This window comes from Notolepis coatsorum (assembly GCF_963971535.1).
Source record: "Notolepis coatsorum genome assembly, chromosome: 19".
NCBI lineage: Eukaryota > Metazoa > Chordata > Actinopteri > Aulopiformes > Paralepididae > Notolepis > Notolepis coatsorum.
Genome location: NC_140183.1, coordinates 75,617,374 through 75,631,648, shown reverse-complemented (window position 1 = coordinate 75,631,648; position 14,275 = coordinate 75,617,374). Strand labels below are relative to the sequence as shown.

Below are 14,275 nucleotides of genomic sequence, written 5' to 3'. Positions count from 1 at the left end.
AGGCTGGGCAGACCACTAGTGGTGCTTGCATCCGAGGAGCTCCGGGCCAGGGCGACTGGACCTGTACATTGGATTACTCTACCCGGACGACGGCGAGCCTTCACGGCTTGGATTATGCTTTGGGTGCTTTGATTATTCCATGGATAACGGCCAACACTGCGGAGTGTTGGAACTACCCCCCGGAGAGGACTCCAGGTGAGACGGCGCTCTACACCAGTGAGGTCGCCTCACGTCTCTCCGTTGTGGACCGGCAGCTACCGTCCACCAGAGGGTCCAGCTGTATTCGTCTGCGGACCGAGGTTCTGTGGGCACCGTGTTCAATACTTTGAATTCTCCCAAGAAATCGTGGGCCAGATGGGATACCGCCAGCGGCTTCTCTAACCCCCCCCTCCTACTGTCTTACAACCAGCGGGACCCCCCCCCCCTTTTAGTGTATCCAGCTATAATCATTTAAGTACCATCGCTATAGTTTCCTAAAGAACCGGGTTGTATACTTACTCCCTGCGTAACCAGAGATTGGACATTCAATGTTGATTTACCTACGAATACTCATTTGCCATACAAGTGCATTTCAAATCATAAGTGTAAACAAGTGAACGTTGTATATACCTTTTGCTATATTAAATATTCGATTTGTACATTTGTGTGGACTTCGTTTCATCAGGTGGGAAAGTGTTCATCATATTTATATCATGTACTGGATGGCCAGAAGTTAAAGTACAAGAGGTAGTGTTTAATACCATACTTAACAATACAGTCAGGGAATTGTACCCCTCAGTTACACTCATGCTACCACACTCTGCTGCTCTCTCTCTCTCATGCTACCACACTCTGCTGCTCTCTCTCTCTCATGCTACCACACTCTGCTGCTCTCTCTCTCTCATGCTACCACACTCTGCTGCTCTCTCTCTCATGCTACCACACTCTGCTGCTCTCTCTCTCATGCTACCACACTCTGCTGCTCTCTCTCTCATGCTACCACACTCTGCTTCTCTCTCTCCTCTCATGCTACCACACTCTGCTTCTCTCTCTATCTCCTCTCTCTCATGCTACCACACTCTGCTGCTCTCTCTCTCTCATGCTACCACACTCTGCTGCTCTCTCTCTTATGCTACCACACTCTGCTGCTCTCTCTCTCATGCTACCACACTCTGCTTCTCTCTCTCTCTCTCATGCTACCACACTCTGCTTCTCTCTCTCTATCTCCTCTCTCTCATGCTACCACACTCTGCTTCTCTCTCTCTATCTCCTCTCTCTCATGCTACACACTCTGCTTCTCTCTCTCTCTCTCATGCTACCACACTCTGCTTCTCTCTCTCTCTCTCTCTCTCTCATGCTACCACACTCTGCTTCTCTCTCTCTCTCTCTCTCATGCTACCACACTCTGCTTCTCTCTCTCTATCTCCTCTCTCTCATGCTACCACACTCTGCTTCTCTCTCTCTCTCTCTCTCTCTCTCTCTCTCTCTCTTCTCTCTCTCTCTCTCTCTCTCTCTCTCTCATGCTACCACACTCTGCTTCTCTCTCTCTATCTCCTCTCTCTCATGCTACCACACTCTGCTTCTCTCTCTCTCTCTCTCATGCTACCACACTCTGCTTCTCTCTCTCTCTCATGCTACCACACTCTGCTGCTCTCTCTCTCATGCTACCACACTCTGCTGCTCTCTCTCTCATGCTACCACACTCTGCTGCTCTCTCTCTCATGCTACCACACTCTGCTGCTCTCTCTCTCTCATGCTACCACACACTGCTTCTCTCTCTCTCTCTCTCTCTCATGCTACCACACTCTGCTTCTCTCTCTCTATCTCCTCTCTCTCATGCTACCACACTCTGCTTCTCTCTCTCTATCTCCTCTCTCTCATGCTACCACACTCTGCTTCTCTCTCTCTCTCTCTCTCTCTCTCTCTCTCTCTCTCTCTCTCTCTCTCTCTCTCTCTCTCTCTCTCTCTCTCTCTCTCTCTCATGCTACCACACTGCTTCTCTCTATCTCCTCTCTCTCATGCTACCACACTCTGCTTCTCTCTCTCTCTCATGCTACCACACTCTGCTTCTCTCTCTCTCTCTATCTCTCTCAATTCAATTCAATTCAATTCAAATGGGCTTTATTGACATGGAAACATACGTTTACATTGCCAAAGCCAAACAAAACAAAACAATCAAACAGAGAAAACAAAATAAATCAGTACATTACAGACGGAATTTCTAGTACAGTCTTTATGGTGGTTGCATTCCGCTGGATGTCCTTTTCTTGTCACAGCAGCTCACAAATCTTGCTGCTGTGTTTGCACATTCTTGTATTTCTCCCAGTAGGTATGGGAGTTTTGAGTTATTGTCCATGTTTTCAAAGTCTCTTTGGGTGTTTGCAATTTGTGGGAAGTATATGTCTCTGATGTCTTGGTATAGTGGGCAATTTGTTAAGAAGTGGAGCTCGGTTTCCACCTCATCTTGTGTGCAGTGGGTGCATAGTCTGTCTTCTCTTGGGAGCCAGGTCTGCCTATGGCGGCCTTTCTCAATGGCTAGGCTGTGCTCGCTGAGTCTGTACCTAGTCAAGGATCTTCTTAGTTTTGGGTCAGTCACGGTGCTCAGGTATTCTGCCATTGTGTACTCTCTGTTTAGGGCCAAATAGCATTTCAATTTGCTCTGGTTTTGGGTTGTTTCTTTCCAATGTGTCAGATAGTTTTCTTTTTGTTTTCTTATAATTTGATTTAGTCCAGTGTGGTTACTGTCTGGTGGTTCTGCTTGTGTTTGTGAGCAGAGTCTCAGAACCATCTGGCTGAGTGGGCATCTATCGAGGGTCTCTCTGTGGGTGAGGGCTATGTTGTGGAGTGTGTTTGGGTCGCTTTCTTTTAGGTGGTTGTGGAATTTGAATGCTCTTTTTTGAATTTTTATGATTAGTGGGTATCTTCCTAGTTCTGCTCTGCATGCATTATTTGGCGTTTTCCGTTGGGTGCGGAGAATGGATTTGCAAAATTCTGCATGCAGAGTCTCAATTGGGTGTTTGTCCCATTTGGTGAAGTCTTGGTTTGCAAGTGGGCCCCAGACTTCACAACCATATAGGGAAATCGGTTCTATGACGGAGTCTAATATTTTGAGCCAGATTTTGACTGGAATGTCTAATATGATGTTCCTTTTTATGGCATAAAAAGCCCTTCTTGCTTTGTCTCTCAGGTCGTTTACAGCTTGATTGAAGTTCCCTGTAGCACTGATGTTTAGGCCGAGATATGTGTAGTTTTTTGTGTGTTCTAGGGAAATTGTGTCTCTCTCTCTCTCTCTCTCTCTCATGCTACCACACTCTGCTTCTCTCTCTCTTATCTCCTCTCTCATGCTACCACACTCTGCTTCTCTCTCTCTCTCTCTCTCTCTCTCTCTCTCTCTCATGCTACCACACTCTGCTGCTCTCTCTCTCTTATCTCCTCTCTCTCATGCTACCACACTCTGCTTCTCTCTCTCTCTCTCTCTCTCTCTCTCTCTCATGCTACCACACTCTGCTTCTCTCTCTCATGCTACCACACTCTGCTGCTCTCTCTCTCTCATGCTACCACACTCTGCTTCTCTCTCTCTATCTCCTCTCTCTCTCATGCTACCACACTCTGCTTCTCTCTCTCTCTCTCATGCTACCACACTCTGCTTCTCTCTCTCTCTCTCATGCTACCACACTCTGCTGCTCTCTCTCTCTCATGCTACCACACTCTGCTGCTCTCTCTCTCTCATGCTACCACACTCTGCTGCTCTCTCTCTCATGCTACCACACTCTGCTGCTCTCTTATCTCTCTCATGCTACCACACTCTGCTGCTCTCTTATCTCTCATGCTACCACACTCTGCTGCTCTCTTATCTCCTCTCTCTCTCATGCTACCACACTCTGCTTCTCTCTCTCTTATCTCCTCTCTCTCTCATGCTACCACACTCTGCTTCTCTCTCTCTTATCTCCTCTCTCTCATGCTACCACACTCTGCTTCTCTCTCTCTTATCTCCTCTCTCTCATGCTACCACACTCTGCTGCTCTCTTATCTCCTCTCTCTCATGCTACCACACTCTGCTCCCCCCGTCTCTCTCTCTCCTCTCTCTCATGCTACCACACTTGCTGTTGTACTGTACTTGTTGTACTGTACTTGTGCTGTATAATGACAATACATTTGAATCTAAACTAATCTAACATAAACCTGCATACCTACATGTACACATCATTTATCTTAACTTTAGGTGAAGTGTCTGATACAGATGGGGAAATGGCAACATGCTGTGTGGATGTTTTCAGTCTGAAGTCTGGGTTCCTGGGTGGAATGTGTCCAAAATGACTATCAAACCTGGGGCAATATTTTTGAAAACTGTTATGAAGGAGGCTGGGAGCCAGAAAAGACGTTTTCAGTTTTTATAAATATGGCAAGTGAACCCTGTAATCCAGACTTGGGAATCGGGAAGTAATATAGTGATGCTATTTCCATTCGATAGTACTGACACGTTTACGTTGCCTCAGGCTCTACAACATTTAAATGTGTGTTGCCTTCCTTTTTTAATGCCACAAAACGGTGACCTCTAGGCAAAATAGCCCCGCTATGGGGGTATTGCACTTTGTTTACATAATAATAATTTCTTAGATTTATATAGCGCCTTTCATGAGACCCAAGTTTTGTTTTGGACTGATGTGTGGGTTGGAGTTGAGTGGGGATAGTGGAGGGATTGCTATTGTTGGCCACACATCAGGCTCTGAGAGAAATTCACAGTATAATAAGTTACTACAGGGTATCTGCTAGACTCGAGTATTAAAAATAAGAATATTAAATAATATATGAAATGTTTTTGTATGCAAGTCAGTGTTTTTTGCAGGGATACCGGGACATTGTATGCAATGTGCGAGAATTTAATTAGCTGCGCAAGTGTAGCTGCCAGTTCAGTGTCACTATGTGTTGTTTTTTTGCTAGTACGGTCGTGAAATTGGTATTTGACTTTGCTCTTAAGTGGCATTAAAAAGGCCTTAAATGTAACTTGTTGAAACCTGCAGATACCCTGTACTAAACTCCAACCCACACGTCATACCAAAAAAAAAAAAAAAAGGTAAACAAAGTGCAATAAAGGTTACTGTTTTGACGACATTACAGCGTCTACCTCTTAACCCTTTTAACTCCCCGCAGGCGGCCGTGCAGGTGCTGCTGAAGCACTCTGCCGATGTCAACGCGCGGGACAAGAACTGGCAGACGCCCCTCCACATCGCCGCGGCCAACAAGGCCGTCCGCTGCGCCGAAGCGCTGGTCCCCCTGCTCAGCAACGTGAACGTGTCGGACCGGGCGGGCCGAACGGCCCTGCACCACGCGGCCTTCAGCGGCCACCTGGAGGTCAGCAGCATGTAGACCCAGGTCCCAACGTGTTATCTCACTCAGGGTATCTTGCGAGGTATTCAAAAGGACATGTGTGGGGTTCTAATGAGCCCGTTTCCATTCACATACCTTGCGTGAGAGGCTCATTTCATATTATACCACTATCTTGTTGCTAGCTTAAAAAAGGTTTGCCCGCTAGAGTCTGTAAAAGACGGCAAGACACGTTGATATGCTTGTTTATTTATACATATATATTTATCAAGTTATTGAGAACAGGTTCCATATAATTATTGTATGCTAATAGACCCCCATGAATGCTGAAAAATGCCCCATAAAATCAGTACTCATGGGCAAAAATACCCCCGCCCCCCTTTCAAGATCAATAGTCCTGAGAGGTCTGCTGCTCTTGATTCAGGATCAATAGTCCTGAGAGGTCTGCTGCCCTTGATTCAGGATCAATAGTCCTGAGAGGTCTGCTGCTCTTGGTTCAGGATCAATAGTCCTGAGAGGTCTGCTGCCCTTGATTCAGGATCAATAGTCCTGAGAGGTCTGCTGCCCTTGATTCAGGATCAATAGTCCTGAGAGGTCTGCTGCCCTTGATTCAGGATCAATAGTCCTGAGAGGTCTGCTGCTGCCCTTGATTCAGGATCAATAGTCCTGAGAGGTCTGCTGCCCTTGATTCAGGATCAATAGTCCTGAGAGGTCTGCTGCTGTTGGTTCAGGATCAATAGTCCTGAGAGGTCTGCTGCCCTTGATTCAGGATCAATAGTCCTGAGAGGTCTGCTGCCCTTGATTCAGGATCAATAGTCCTGAGAGGTCTGCTGCCCTTGATTCAGGATCAATAGTCCTGAGAGGTCTGCTGCTCTTGGTTCAGGATCAATAATAGTCCTGAGAGGTCTGCTGCTCTTGGTTCAGGATCAATAGTACTGAGAGGTCTGCTGCCCTTGATTCAGGATCAATAGTACTGAGAGGTCTGCTGCCCTTGATTCAGGATCAATAGTACTGAGAGGTCTGCTGCTGTTGGTTCAGGATCAATAGTACTGAGAGGTCTGCTGCCCTTGATTCAGGATCAATAGTACTGAGAGGTCTGCTGCTGTTGGTTCAGGATCAATAGTACTGAGAGGTCTGATGCTCTTGGTTCAGGATCAATAGTACTGAGAGGTCTGCTGCCCTTGATTCAGGATCAATAGTCCTGAGAGGTCTGCTGCCCTTGATTCAGGATCAATAGTACTGAGAGGTCTGCTGCCCTTGATTCAGGATCAATAGTACTGAGAGGTCTGCTGCCCTTGATTCAGGATCAATAGTACTGAGAGGTCTGCTGCCCTTGATTCAGGATCAATAGTACTGCGAGGTCTGCTGCCCTTGATTCAGGATCAATAGTACTGAGAGGTCTGCTGCTGTTGGTTCAGGATCAATAGTACTGAGAGGTCTGCTGCTCTTGGTTCAGGATCAATAGTACTGAGAGGTCTGCTGCCCTTCACCTCACAACCATGTTACTGCTGTTTTCAGATGGTGAGGCTGCTACTCTCCAGAGGAGCCAACATTAACGCCTTTGACAAGAAGGACCGCCGGGCAATCCACTGGGCAGCTTACATGGGTAACTCAAATTTATATTACGCAAGGCTCCTCTCATCCTGTGGTGAATGAACGCTGTTGTTACGTTGCTTCCACCGCTTGCCAAGCTGTAAAATCCAAATCTGTTGCATCGCGTGAGAATATTGAACAATGTGGGAACAGAATGCTTGACGGATGAGGTATTTAATGGCTTTTTAGTGATGATATACGCTGCTTTAGTGGAACCTCTTCCCCTCTCAGGGTTCGCACAAGATCCTTGAAGTGCTTAAAGTGCTTGATTTTTTACCAAAAAAAGTCGAGGTCTGGAATTCCTTGAAAACAGCCAATTTTTTAACAAGGTGCTTAAAAAGTCATTGAAATTCAAATCAACCATTCGCATTGAAAGTTTTGTTCATCCATGATAAAAAAATTCTGAATCAAGAAATAAAATTATTTTTTATTTAAAGTGTAACTAATTGTCGGAAATTGGTTTTAAGCCATAAATGTTGGATCCGATTTTTTTTCTGTAAAAGAAACGGCATTTAAAAGTGAATTGTATCCTTTTTAAATGCCCTTTTTAAAATGAAAAATAGTGCATTGAAAAGTACTTGAAAGTCCTTGAATTTTATTTTGCAATGTCTGTGAGAACCCTGTTTAGTGGAACCTCTTCCTCTGTCCTCAGGACACATTGAAGTGGTGAAGCTCCTGGCGTCTCACGGCGCGGAGGTGGCCTGCAAGGACAAGAAGTCGTACACCCCTCTCCATGCGGCGGCCTCCAGCGGCATGATCAGCGTCGTCAAGTACCTGCTGGACCTGGGCGTGGATGTGAGTCCTCCCTTAACCCTTTCACTACCACACTACAGAAGGTTAACCCTTTCACTGTGGCAGTGAAAGGGTTAACCTTCTGTAGGGTGGTTGTGAAAGGGTTAACCATTTGTCATGTGGCAGTGAAAGGGTTAACCTTCTGTATTGTCGCAGTGAAAGGGTTAACCATTTGGCAGTGTGGTAGTGAAAGGGTTAACACACCCTGCACCAGTTAGACTGCGCACAACGCTCTGGTTAGGAGAGAACAATACGCAAGGAGCACTTCGGCACGGTTTAGGCCAGGGCTATTCAACTAAATTGTTCAGGGGGCCACATTGTCAGAAACCCAAGGGGCCAGGGGCCGGACCGCCACGGCGCCTCCCCGTGCTATGAATATATGTACACTTGACACAACACGCAACCACATTTTCACAACTTTTATTTAACTACATTGCAAAAGTAGTATACTTTTCAAAAAAAGTGCTTCATTTATGTGCCACATCTGCAACATCTCCTGCAAAAAGTGCTTCATTTATGACTGTGCAACAACTGCAACATCTCCTCTTCAACATTTCAATATAAAAATAAAATAAAAAACAAACAAGTGCATGATGTGCATCTGAACATTCTAACATCAAAACTTGAACAAAAAAACACATTTATAGTGCAGCTGAGCTTATGAAAAAGTGCTTCATGTCTGCAACAACAGCAAATCACAGCATCTTATTAGCACTTATTGTCCACTCTTAACTCTCAAACATCAGGGGGGTGGGGGGCAGACAGGCCTAGCCTACATACACACATCTAATGAGAGCGATTGCACTTCTTTGACTGGGCAATGGCAGAGAAAGAGGGTTCATAGGAAGTGAGGGCTACCCGCAAACAGTGATGCAAATGCTCATTTGTCAAGGAGGCACGTTGCTTGTTTTAATGGCATTCATGTGAGAGAAACTGGATTCACAGGTGTATGTTGAGCCAAACATTGTTAGCACAGATATTGCCAGCGTTTTTATTTTGGGGAATGTCTTGACATGAATACACTTTATCCAAAATGTTGTGGTGGATTCATTCTCAAGTGCCTGCTTCAGAGCAGATGATGCTTGCAGTTGCATGTCAATTATTTCAAGTTGCAGGAGACCTTCATCAATGTGAAGTGATGCAAGGAACTCTTGTCCTTTTGTGGAAATAGCAGCTACATTGGCAAATGGGTTGCTCACAAAATGCATCAATTCTCTGGACATGTCAAATTCATCAAATCGACTTGCAAAGTTTTCCCTCAATTTATCAATGAAATCTGTCATTAATTGAGTGACTTTTGGCTCAATTGTGCGTGTTAACGTTGACATGAAAAGAAAAAAAGTAAAAAAAAAATATATATAAAAAAAATATTAAATTTTTATTTTTTATTTTTATTTATTTATTTATTTATTTTTATTATCATGTCATCTTTGGCGGGCCGGTCAGAATCATCCCGCGGGCCGGATCTGGCCCGCGGGCCGCCAGTTGAATAGCCCTGGTTTAGGCGCTTCCCAGTTTGTATCGTTTACTATTCAACGCGGCTTCGGTTCAAATGGCAGCCGATTTCTACGTCACATTATCTAAATAGCAATTGTGTTGTTTCCCCCCTCCCCCCCTCGTATACTGAGGGCTGCTAGTGTGAGTGCCTCTGTGTTTGCTGATAACTTTGCAGTTAACTTGCTTAGCTGATATCAGTTGGCTTGTTCAAGAGAAAAAGCTCTAATAAAACAAGGATGAGTATTGTATTCAAAAGATGCAGACAATCGTACACACATAGGTCCTTGGTCCGAGCAAGACACTTAACCCCTAACCGCTCCAGATGATGGTCCCCGGGTGCCTCTCTGTGGCTGCCCACTGCTCCTAAGTGGTTAGAATTGGTCAAATGAATAAGTGCAGATTCATTATTTTCTCCACAGGAATTAATAAAGTATAACTTAATATCCCTTTTTTCCCCCATCTGTGTCTAGATCAATGAGTCCAATGCGTATGGTAACACCTCTGTTTCCATCGTTGTCTAGATAAATTTCATTCAATCTTTATTTAATCTTAAAGGATCATTGAGAGCAAGCTCTCATTTACAATGATGTCTGGAAATACAACACATAATAAAGAAAATAAAGAAAATATAGAAACAAAAAGTTAATCAATTAAACATTTAAAATAATTAAAAACAACTGCAAACTGGTGAAGTGGCTTGCTATTAAAGATTTAAACTGACTAATAGATACTAATGAATTGAGTTTTAACGTGCATTGCAAAACATTCCATGTGTCTAGGGCACAGAAGCTAAAAACAGATTTTCCTAATTCAGTGCAAACTCTAGGAACCTTAACACATTCCCGGTCTCGAGAATGCAGTAACCCTTGTTGCAGACCGGGTGCCACACTGAAAACCTTCCGGGCGGACTTTTCTACAAACGTGAACCTATGGCTTCACCGGATCGCATTGAATAACCCTCGGGACCCCTGACTCACCACGCTGTGGTGGGTTATATCATGGGCCAAATGGACATATGATCTACCATGATCTAAAAAAAAACTCCATAATTTCTCGAGTACCGAGAAAAATGGATTAAAAAAAATATATATATATATATATATATATATATACCGGTACATTTAAAAAAAATATATAATACAATAAATATCGGTTATCGGCTTGAGGAGCATAAAGTTATCGATATCGGTGTCAAAAAATCAATATCGTGCATCCCTAGTAATAACGAATGCCGTTATTGGCAATCAATTAATCAGAAACGACCCCCCCCCCCCCCCCCCTTTCATGCATTCATGATGGAACATAATACCGATCATATGCATTTGGATTTTTAACTCTAGCGTGTGTATGGACGAAACGCCAATGGATTTAACGTTAGTAGCGTCGCGCCTTATAAATAGCGTCACAGGAATTAGCCCAGATCATTCCGAAATAACACTCGTATTCACCACGGTATAAAACGGGAACGCATTGATGGACATTTTTTTTCTTTTTTGCATCTTGAACGGAAGGTTCATACTTACTGTCAAATGACCATGATATTGTATCCATAGCTATAATATAAAATATAGATTTAGCTCTACAAACAATGTGATGCACAGTGAACATTTGTAATTCCAGACACATTCCAATGGCCCAGAATGTGTTAAGTGTAAGCCAGAATGTACCAGAGCGAGTACGATAAGGTCCAGAGCTCCAATCCAGCAATGAGGTGATGTAGGTTGGGATATCACCAATAATGACCTTATACAGAAACAAATGCCAATGCAAGTCACGTCTCTTTGTCAGAGAGGACCACTCAACCTTATCATAAAGGATACAATAAGGGGGTGCCATAGTTACCATAGTCTAGTTATGGTATCATCTGTGTCCAGATCAATGCGTATGGTAACACCCCTCTTGTTTCCATCTGTGTCTAGATCAATGAGCCCAATGCGTACGGTAACACCCCTCTCCATGTGGCCTGCTACAATGGGCAGGACGTGGTGGTCAACGAGCTCATCGAGTGCGGGGCGAACGTCAACCAGGTGAACGAGAAGGGCTTCACGCCGCTCCACTTCACCGCCGCCTCTCGCCACGGGGCGCTCTGTCTGGAGCTCCTGGTGGGCCATGGGGCCGACGTCAACATCAAGGTGAGTCGGGAGGGACGTCTTCGGGGTGTCTCTGAAGAGTTTTGCACACATTAATTTATTTTGAGAGTTAATGAGTTTGAATATAGCCACCAGTGATGTCATCGGGGACATTGAATCCTTGTGTTAATTACAGCTCCATGAAATGATAAGGTAGCAGTCCCTATAAGGGGCTGCATTGTACCTCACTGTTACTCATTTTACTCTGTATTGTATATGTATATTGACTGAACATTCCCTTACTTACTTTTTACTTACTTCTTAATAACTTTTTTTACTTACCATACTTTTTTTTTTACTGTATGTAGCACACTCTCAGGGGCTCATACAGAGACAAGCATTTCATCATAAAGTATTCTGTATTTTGTTGTGACAAATAATAAACAAACTTGAACTTGAACTTGCTACATCATTTCATGGTGCTGTAATTATGCTCCATCAGGCTCCACATCAGTGGGCAGCTGGAGAACTAACGGCAGCAGATCTCGAGAACTACAAGTGTGTCTGACTCTTACCACCTAAACTGCACGGACTACAACGTATGATGTACAGTATATCATGCCAGTTAGGGTACCTTATGTACAGTATACTGTATACTTTACTTATAGTATATATTCAGATTCTAAATATTTATTGCCCATATTTATTGTAACGTATAATATAATTGAAAAGGCATACAGACCCTCATCCGCACCTTTGATTACACTGTTTACTTGCTCATATTCTTATATTGTTATATACCCCCTCCTCATGCTGCTATGATGCCGGAATTTCCCCAATAAAGGAATATCTTATCTTATCTAGCACTTTGGGATCCTAGTGAACGAAAAGCGCAATACAAATACTAATAATAATAATAATAATAATAATTATTATTATTATTATTATTATTATTATTATTATTATTATTATTATTTTTTTTTTTGATCCACTTTTTCTCCCATTTTTCTATATTTTCTCCCATCCCAATTTCGTATCATCCAATTCAACCCTCCCCTGTCACGAACGCTGTTTCTTGCCTCCCACAAGCCGGCTGCAGTGAGGACTAAGTCATACATAGCACAAGTCCCCTCCGGTACTTGAGGTAACAGCAGTCGCATCTTTTCACCTGCGCAGCTCGATCTATCAGTGTCGAGGAGTAACGCGTGGGAGGCTCACGCTGCCCCCGACACTTCCTGATTCTACTGCGCAGGCGCACCAACCGACTTGTAGGAGTCGCTTGTTCACAACGTTCGATCCCCACCCTTCAGTTTTTCCCTCCCCGTAATACGGCCAATGTGTATTACTGCGGACGACCAGCCAAACTGAAAAACAATGTGGAGAGCTGGATTCGAACACGCGAATCCTAGCGTCTCCACACTGGTGGCGAGTGCCTTAGACCACTACACCACCTAGCCGCCTCCTTATTATTATTATTATTATTATTATTATTATTATTATTATTATTATTATTATTATTATTATTATTATTATTATTATCTCATCTAACAACACAAGGATTCAGTTTCCCAGATGACATCACCGGTGGCCATATTCACACTCATTTACTCTCAATGACTATCAAACTAAATTAACGTGTCATTATCATTATCATTAACATGATATGAAAGTACCGGTTCATAGCTTCAAAATAAGCCATCGCTTGTACAAATTGGGCAGATACTTTTCAATAGGGTTGGGCATCGTTTGGATTTGAACGATTCCTGTTCCGATTCCGATTCTCCATTTCGATTCCTGTTCTAAACGATTCTCGATTCCGATTTTTTTTTAATTTTTTTTAATTAATAATCAAAATGCAAATATGTTACTTCCGGTTCCAGATTTTTTTTTCAAAAAAAAAATTAAATAAAATACTAATGAAAATAAATTACATTTAATTTTAAACAACATTATTCTTTCGTTGCGGCCCGGTACCAAATGAGCCGCGACCTCTGCTATAGAGCCTTCTCTCTATACGTTATGCACAAGTTTACAGACTTGCGGAGCGCACACTGGAGTAGATTATTCTATGCGCCAGCCAGCTTTTAGAGAAATACACTTTCAATTGTGACAGAGAAGATCATCTCCCATTCAGATACAATTTGAATCCCGAAAAGATGTCATCCTCTAATTCAGAATAGATGGCTCACTTCCCCATTGACACTAAGGAAACTATAAAAGAAGGAAAGGTCATCACGTTAGAACAGGGGTTCCCAAACTTTTCAGGCCAGGACCCAGAAAATAAGGCGTCAGAGAGCCGCGGCCCAATGCACATCGTCAGGCTTTTTTCTTTAATTTCTTTTGCCAGGCGATCGATTTTTTAAGCCAAATATCACTTCAATCCTATTAAGTTAGTTCAAGTTAGTTATTCATTTATAGGTGCTATTTATGAGAGGGCTAACTTGTTGCAAAATAATAATGATAATAATAATAGCCTCATTAAAATACTATTGTTGCTTCGGTTGTTTTCAGCGTTTTATGTGCATAATCTGTTATTTAGTTTGAAATGTTCGTTGAAATAAGTAGATTTTTCGTTTTTGTTTATTTATTAAGTTAATATAAAACCATATAGTCACATTTTAGAATACAATAGAATACAATTTTAGAATACAACTAGAAACACTGTCCTGGCCTGCTTCTAAGTTCAGTGGCATGACAAAAAAATAATAATAATAATAATAAAAAAAAAAAAAAATGATTTTCTTTTTTATATAAATCATCTCGCGGCCCTCCCGTGGCCCACCTTTGGGTCGCGACCCCGACTTTGGGAACCACTGCGTTAAAACACTAGCGTTCTATGCTGTGCTTGGTGCCAGACTTTGGTGCCAGTTCTATTGAAGCCTATGGGAGATGCATGGAGAAGCAAAATATACAAGTTATTTGAGGAAATATACTAACCATATACTAACCAATATATCAAACGTTAGCTAGTTAACAATATATATATATTTTTTTAAGATTTTTTTTCGCTTTATTTCTAC

General features: G+C 42.9%; 1 protein-coding gene across 1 annotated transcript in view; it reads left to right on the top strand.

The window, feature by feature from the left end:
* The first annotated feature begins 5,130 nt into the window (after positions 1–5,130).
* Positions 5,131–14,275, top strand: part of ankrd28b (ankyrin repeat domain 28b) — a 53,484-nt gene continuing 44,339 nt past the window's right edge. Inside the window, exons 1-4 of the mRNA XM_084336442.1 lie at positions 5,131–5,331; positions 6,823–6,910; positions 7,550–7,692; positions 11,106–11,318. Coding sequence (XP_084192568.1) covers positions 6,823–6,910; positions 7,550–7,692; positions 11,106–11,318 — 444 coding nt within the window. The 5' untranslated portion in view covers positions 5,131–5,331. The remainder of the gene's footprint in view (positions 5,332–6,822; positions 6,911–7,549; positions 7,693–11,105; positions 11,319–14,275) is intronic.